Here is an 8260-nt window from a genome sequence, read left to right as displayed (position 1 = left end):
GTATGTTCTAGCCTCCAGGGTCTCTCTTAAAATTGCACAGCAGTACTTGGAAAGTCATAACCAATCTTGGGATTAAGTGGACAACTTTCAAACAACCTGTGTCTTCCCAAACTCACCTATGCTACCTACCGTCTATCGGTTCTAGTGTTTTTTTTTTAGTATTTTACGATATTTATGTATCGTACTGGTCAATGGCCACAATAAATACGAAACTAAAAGCTATATTCGTGTGTTTTCAAGTAAGAAATAAAAAAAGAATTATCTTGGTCAACAGACAGGACAATTGGTTGCATCTGGAAGATGTTCATCTGGGGAAATCTGGTTCCTTTTTTTTTTTGCACAATTATTTAGACTAGCAGTATTAATTCTGACATATAGTCTTCAAGATCAGCTGGGTTATAAATTTCACAGCAAACCTCAAAGGCAATTTACTGAAATCTAAATGAAAGACCCAAAGATGTTTTTTCAAGAGGCAACTGGACACACTTGGTTTTTCCTTGAAGACGTTTCGCTTCTCATCCAAGACACTTCTTCAAGAAGAAGCGTCTTGGATGAGAAGCGAAACGTCTTCAAAGAAAAAAACAAGCAATGTCCACTTTTGGGACATCCATGACCTGGATGACTTGAGACCCTCCATAGACATCTAAATGAAAGAATTTAAGAGAACAAATCAGGCAGTTGCATTCTCTCCTTCAGTCCCTTAATTAGGACATCACCTTAAACTCGTGCTTTGGACTTGGTGGTCTCATCAGGATATACTTCTGAATGTAGCGGGATTATGCTGCAAATCTCCATGAGTGCTTCGGCTCCAATGAAGCAGAGCCAGCAAAGCCAGCAATGCACCATATGCCACCAAGGAACATTCCTTCTACTCATTGGATCAAACCAGCATGCAGTCCGTAAGGTGAAGCTACAGAACCTTTTAGACTCAACAGTCAAAAGAGTCAGGAGTGATAAGATTACAGTAGTGGCCCAAATTGTGGAAACCTTTTGGGAAAAGGGTACAGTAGATATGCCACCTTTGGATAAGTTTCCACCCATTTTTCTTCTCATTTCTTTATAACTGTAGCCTCATTCACTTAATAAACACTATTTTACATCGCTTTCTGGGCAACCGGTCAACTCTTTGCACCATTACTTTAATTTTATTGCGTTTTACAAGCTCACTTTAGAACACAAAAAAAACACTCAATCAACTTGATAGCGATCACATAACACACCAACAAACATCCTCTCAGCTTCAATACAGACATCCTTAACTGAATCCTACTGTGATCTGATTGGCTCATTGCCAAAACAAGATGACACCTGATTGGCTCTCTAAACACTCATGCTCATTGGCTACCATCAGATGAAGGAAAGCTACTTGAGATCAACCTAAGCAAGTTGTGTTTCCTTTTTCTGTTTATTTGGCTATAGCTTTTCGTAGAATACAGTACAGATAATTGAACAAACTATGTTGCATTACATTCTCGATTAAATTATCTTTCCATTGATATATAATTTTATGGTACTACTCTAAAAAAAAAGTGGTGTTATTAGCCATCAGACCTTAAAAATACACTTTTCCCAAAAGGTTTCCACAATTTTGGCCAGTACTGTAATGTTTCCACCAATGAACAATTATTCCCCCCCACCAGATTACCAACTGGCTCATTTGACTATGTGTTGTTGCTGGGGGTTGGGGTGAGGTTATTTTTTAAATTCTTTTATACTGGATTTTTACTGTTTGTAAGCCACCCAGAGTGAGAGTGAGTGGCGGCCACATAAATCTTCTAAATTAAATAAATAAAATTAGGCAAAGTGTCAGGGCATTTGTGGAAAACTCACGCCCATTGTCTTTCCTAATCAACTCTTATAAACTTAACTTTTATCTAAAGGCAAATTTCTGTGGGATCACGTAGGTCTGAAGCCAACCCAGGTCTGGAACAAATGTTCACGTACGGTATTTGGAGTTACGCTGGAAATACAGGAAGTGGATCGTGAACCAGATTACACCATCAAAATAGGCCCTGACCCTTAACGATTTTAATCATTTTGCTGCCCTGTTTCTGGAAGATACATTTGTTTGTGCAGTCTCACAGGAAACTATTTTATTTAAACAGGAAAGGACTTTATTTAAACAGCCACGCAATAGCAATGTTCATTGAATTTAAGGCTGAGGTGGGATTTGGGGGCAAAACCCGATTTCTGGCGTTTTAGTCACCGAAACGGTGCCGACCTACCTAAAGAATGGAAAGAGGATCGGGGTCCAGAATCTGGAGTAACATAAAGCTCATTCTCCTCTTGAATTTGTTCTCCGTTTAGCACATCGGTCCACCCTTGTCGGTGAAATTTGGGCGGGACAATGAAAGGAACACTTTTTGCTCTGTCCAAAGGCAAACACAGCATGGAGTTATATTAAAGAAACAAACAAACAAACAAAGCAATATCAGAAATCGAACTGCTCTGAAAACGGCTGCAGGCAAGGTTGAAATATCTGGAAGGCTTCCAAATGAAGTGGGAGAAATCGGAGCTTAAATCCACCCCGCTTGAAATCAAAGGGACTTAAAAGGGTGTTTTGACATTCATTGGATCGAGCTTGTTGCTTCCCAGCCCTTTTCTAGAATTACATTTCCTTTTTCTTTCTCATAATCGTAATTTACAGTCAGCGGGCCGGCAAAGTAGCTGCGACAGTTAAAACAACAACAACAACAAAAAAAACAGCCCATAAAAGCAGGCTGAACAAAATAAGAGCAATAAAACCACCATGTAGGTCTGACAAAACAAGACCAAGTAGACAACCTAAAATTAAGAGGGAAGGAGGAGGAGGAGGAGGAGGAGGAGGAGGAGGAGGAGGAGGAGGAGGACAGGAGGAGGAGGAGGAGGAGGAACAGTGAGAAAAAAAATTAAAACCAATAAGAGGAGAAAGAGTAACAGGCAGAAAGCCAAGTCTTCTTTACTTTTTGTGCTTATTTTAATTTGAAAATAATAATAATAGATAAATCCAGGAGATTTAAATTTTTCTGTGGAAAGATGGTTTTGGATTGAAACCCAACTTTAACCACAACATTGCCCAAAGAAGATTACTACTACAAATCATGGCTAAATTACTTTCGAGTATCATCCCCGGGACAAGCAGATTCTGAAATGCGACACATCTTGCTTTCATTTCTCTTCAACCACCCTGGGGAAATTAATTAATCTAAAGATAACTTCAATCTGATTATAAGAATAGACAGCGAGCTCTGAAAATCTGCTTAGATATTTTAATTAGAAAGCACGGCTGTCAAAAGAGGCTTCAACATCCTTTTAATGGCGGATCGATGAAAAGGTTTGAAATAAATGGTTGGGAACTTGATATGAACAGGTTGTGTACATTCTGCCCCAGGGCGGATACAAATTCTAGAGTTTTTTTCTCCCAGTTTACCCAATTCTCCTCCCTCCCTCTTTATTATCTTTCCTGGAATATCTTCTGTCTCCAATTAGCTAGTCATTAGAAGGAAGAGTTTTCCCCAGCTCTTCAAAGGATAAAAAAAATCTGTTGAATCTCTCTCTTAATGTCATGTGCCTTTAAGTTATTCGTGCTTATTTTATTGTTCACGCTGTTATTATGCAGACAGGGAAAAGCTGAGCAAAATATCTGCTGCTCATTTCATTTACTGAATAATTGTTTGGTTTTTTGGAATCCTGGGGTTGGGGTCTTAAATACCTGCGTTATTTTTGTGCATTTCTTTGACTACTTGGTAGAGAAGAACGGAAGATGAGGGACTCAAAATGTCTCCAGCCCAGTGTTCAGAGAGGCCTTGGAGTCCCAGGGTTGATTGTCCATCCCCAAAGCCTGACCCAACTGAGGTGACCCACTTGAGACTTGACTGGATTCCCCATCCCTGGCAAAGGAAGGAGATCCCAAAGAATTTGATGGCGCGGAGAGACCTTCTGAAGGGTAGATGATGGCCAGCAGGAAGGACCTTTTTTGTACCTGGCGTTTTGAGGAGGAACGGAAGTTGATTGAGCAACATCTGGCTCCTGCAGAACCGGGGTGACTGGATCAGTCAGTTCTTCATAAGAGCCCTTGAGATATTTACTCTTCCAGAAGAGGTAGGCGGCTATCCCCAGAAGGACCAGAAGCAGAAGTCCAGCTACTACTCCACCAGCCACAGCAACTGCCTGTTCTGGGTACACAAAGACTCACATGCATGGGGTGGAGTGGGGGAAAGAGAAGACATCCCCTTCCCAAAGATAAAAAAAATCATATTGCCCAACGTTCTGGCCAGGTGTTTATTTTCTGCGTAATGCTCCAGCTTTATCTCCATCACTTTCTTCAAGCATGCCACAACTTCTCTTTGTCCTTTCAGGCCAACCTCAGCTCTTATCTAGGGGCTATTTGACATCTCCACCCAGTGCCTTCCACTTAACTGGAAAGGACCATCTTGACTCTTGTCCTATAGCCAACAGGCCAAATAAATAGAATTGCGTCTCAATGTTCAAATACCAGAGAAGTCAGAGTCACGTTCGCCAACTGCGCTACGCACCAAGGGAGTGTATAATGGGCACCCGTTCTCCCTACTGCTCCTCTTTCAAGGAGGGTCCAGACCCAACCCTTCTCCAAATGAAAGAGATCCGTTCCTTAAAAGTAACATTTAGTAAATTACCTACCCCTGAAGTTGCCATGCATCCTGGAAAAAATGAACATCAGCCCCAATGTCAAGCAAGAAAGGAAAGGAAGGACATTGCTGCTAGCCCTCCCTCCGGGACTAGGTTACAAAGCCATTGAGTCACCATGATTGCACTGCGTGTAAATGCGTTGGAAGGTACTGATAGAAGGGGATATTGGTAGCTCAGGGTTCAGCTGTGGGGTCCTGGGTGTTCTCTGAGCTCGGTTGTTTTCTGGCAGATATTTCATGACCCAACTAGGTAAGATCTGGTAAACAGAGAGCCAATCCACTCCCTTCTAGCACTGCTGATGTTAGCTAGTTGGCTAATGAAACATCTGCACGAAGACAAGCCAGCTCGGAGGACTCCAAGGACCCCACACCACAGCCTTGACCGTTTTCATGATGAGGTTCTTTGGCCCCAAAGCAGCTGGCTTGGGCAGCAGTAGAAGACTCAACCATGCAAACATCTCCCAGGGGTTGTGTTTGGAAGGCTATCAGAGGCATATTGGGGCCTTTGGCTTGTCTGTAGTCCCAACACAAAGAGCAATCTGGGAGAAATAGTAGAATTAAACCGCCATCACTCCTTCAACCTTTTTCTCCCTGTGTTCAGCATTTTCAACCACAAGACATTAGCAAGCCATCAACGGTAAACTATGCATCACTTTGCAGCTATTAGCAATATTTTGCCTCTTGGAAAAACACAACTGTTGATTTATGGTTCATCCCTTGTTTTGTTATCCCCCACCCCGTCAATAAAGTGTGTGGTTCATTTCCTTCTCAGATAGCCCTTTAATAGACATTGGATTTATCTGTGTTAGAAATAGGTGCCTGTTTCAGAGAAACAATGGCCAACTAGCACAGTGGTTCTCAACCTGTGGGTCGGGACCCCATTTGGGGTCGATCGACCATTTCATGGGGGTCGCCAAGCAAGGCTGTCCGCCATTTTTTTTGTCCGCCATTTTTTCCCCTTTTCCGGCGGGTGCCTTACCTCCCTTGGGCTGGGCCAGCTGGTGGTCGGCCTACTCCGTCTCTGCTGCTTGCCAGCTACGCCTCGGCCGGCTCAGGGGGCGGAACCACGCATGCGCGGCGCTCCCGGGCAGGGAAAGTCCTCGACTTACGACCGGTTGGGTAGCCCTCGACTTACGACCGGTTTAGTCCTCAACTTACGATCGGTTTAGTCCTCAACTTACGACCGGTTGGGGTCGCGGCATTAAAAAGGTTGAGAACAACTGAACTAGCACATCCCTACCTGGGATTCTAGGTTGTTAAGTATGATGCTCAAGGGACTTTAAGTGCAGGGGGAGGCTGGTGGCTGCAATCATCCGGCCAGGAAATGAGACTGGCCATTTTCCATGAAAGTTCAGCATTAATATTTTAAAATTGACCCGTAGACATCAACACAGATTCATGCAGATTAACGGTACAGGCTTGATTTATATGTAAAAGTTCCTGCCGCAGTTTTGTGAACATGCAGCAATGGTCCTGCATTGTTAATCGAAAAACAGAAAGAAGCTGAGTACGACCAGAATATTCTCGTTTATGCATTCCTTGCATTCGTACGCAATCACTTGGCTAGACTTTAAGGACAGGCCATGAGCGACAGGAATGCAAAGGTCTTTTTCCTTCCTCTGGCAGCGGACAAGTAAAATGAGATATAAAATAAATAAAGGCAGATCGAAGTGGCATTTTTAAGGATGCAGCAACGAGTCTGGCTTGGAAAAAGATAGAACGTTCTTCCTCAGCCTGAAGGGCAGAACATCTCCTTAGCTTCTGCATCTGTGAAACCTCAAAAATGGCAGAGAAAAGGCTGGTGACCTTGTCAGTGGGACCTCAGGGTTCCTCCTCTCTCTCTCTCTCTCTGAAATAATTGTCATTCATGAGATTGGAAAAAGAGGGAGGACAACGACAATAGCTGGAAAGGGATACAGGTAGTCCTCGTCTTAACGGCTGAGCCCAACATTTCACTTGCTAAGCGAGACGTTTGTTAAGTGAGTTTTGCCCGATTTTACGACCTTTTCTTGCCACAGTCACTTACTGCAATTGTTCAGTTAGTAACATGGTCGTTAAGTCGATCTGGCTTTCCCCCGTTGACTTTGCTTTTCAGAAAGTAACAAAAGGGAATCACATGTGATCCCGGGACACACTGCGACCGTCGTAAATACGAACCGGTTGCCAAGCGTCTGAATTTTGATCCCCGGACGATGAGGATGCGGCAACAGTCATCATTGTGAAAAACGATCGTGTCACATTTTTTCAGTCCTGTAGTAACTTGGAAGGGTCACCAAACAACCTGTTGTAAGTTGAGGGATTACCTTTATTCGTTGTCTTAACTTTACAAGGACTTGGTGAGTAGAGACGCTAGGCGTGATTACTGCCAAGTTTCCAGCGTCAGTTTCAGAAATATGTCAAAGGAAAAAAATCTTCTCTGTGGGGAAATTTCTCTGACTCCCTGGAACTCTCTCTTTTTGATCAAGTCCCTCAAACTTCAAGCCCTCTTGAAGAGGGTCTGAGATCTTATTTCCTCAGGATTTGCTTTTAACACCTTTTTTTGTTAGACCAGTGCAACCCCCAGATTTAGGAACGTTCCTTCAGCCTGCCAAACGTTCCTTCAGCCTGCAAAGAATTTAACAGCAGTTCAGACGTGAGAATTAGAGAGAGCTGGATAAGGGAGCAGATACCCTGACAAAGTAAAGGTAAAATGTGGAGAAGGTAATGACGCCCGTAGAGTATTGAGAAAGGAATTTGCTGCAAAAGTTGTCAATCACCATCGCTGTTCTCTTTATATCCTAAGAACAATACACTTTTAAAGAGAGAGAAAAAACTACAGCCCAAGTTCAAAATAGAGATCTAAAACCCAGATAGAGGATGGTCTGGTCTAGGCTGGAGATATTCCTGCAGATTGTGCAAACAGGGCTGGGAGAGAGAACCAGGGGCATCTACTCAGATTCTTAATTCTGCATATCAACAGTTGGTAACTTAAAGCTTAACTCCATGCCTTGTCGGCTCGGTCCAGCTGGACAGAAATATCAGCTAAGCCGAGAGAAGTAAGACAGATTCCCACTTTTGAAACCACCTGAATTGGAGACACGTTCCAAGAGACCAGGCGACGGATGCCACTAAGCGAGCATCCAAAAGTGAGATATGTTTGCCCTCCTCCTCCTCCTCTGACTCTTCTCTCCCATCTCCAAAGGTGGGGCTCCTGCTCTGAGCAATAGGGATGTTCCTTACCAGACATGGCACCTAGGCAGGAAAAACTGTGAAGTTCTCCGGATCTTCTGTTGCACTGCAGCTCAGAGCTTCAATTCCATCTTGGACCCAACTCTTCAATGCACCACTTTTTTCCTCGGAGTTGTCCTCTTCTGCTCTCCTCTGATGTATCTGAGGTGGTGGTGGTGGTGGTAGCAGCAGCGGGAGCAGTAAGACAGGACTTCTTCTCAGCTGCAGTTCCTCTGCTCCCCACAGCCTCCTTCGGATCTGATATACCTGTGATTGACTTGAGAGACGAAAGCTGCAAGAACTCCATTCGGTCAGTCGCTGCCTGCCTTTGACTGTTGAAGAACCAGCTCCTCCTCCTGGTCACAAACCAGCTCCTTAATGTTTCAGGGCTGCGGGGAAGCTGCCAA

At 43.6% G+C, this 8260-nt stretch overlaps 1 protein-coding gene across 1 annotated transcript in view; it reads right to left on the bottom strand.

Annotated features, from left to right (window-relative positions):
- LOC107294330 (synaptotagmin-15) overlaps nucleotides 1–7872 on the bottom strand; it is a 13505-nt gene extending 5633 nt beyond the window's left edge. The window contains exons 1-3 of the mRNA XM_029285594.1: nucleotides 7866–7872; nucleotides 3962–4154; nucleotides 2226–2368 (exon numbers count right to left, since the gene is read on the bottom strand). Coding sequence (XP_029141427.1) covers nucleotides 2226–2368; nucleotides 3962–4154; nucleotides 7866–7872 — 343 coding nt within the window. The remainder of the gene's footprint in view (nucleotides 1–2225; nucleotides 2369–3961; nucleotides 4155–7865) is intronic.
- Nucleotides 7873–8260: the final 388 nt, after the last annotated feature.

The sequence above is a fragment of the Protobothrops mucrosquamatus genome, unplaced genomic scaffold (genome assembly GCF_001527695.2).
Source record: "Protobothrops mucrosquamatus isolate PMUCROS unplaced genomic scaffold, P.Mucros_1.0 scaffold1911, whole genome shotgun sequence".
NCBI lineage: Eukaryota > Metazoa > Chordata > Lepidosauria > Squamata > Viperidae > Protobothrops > Protobothrops mucrosquamatus.
This window is presented reverse-complemented; position numbering and strand designations above follow the sequence as displayed.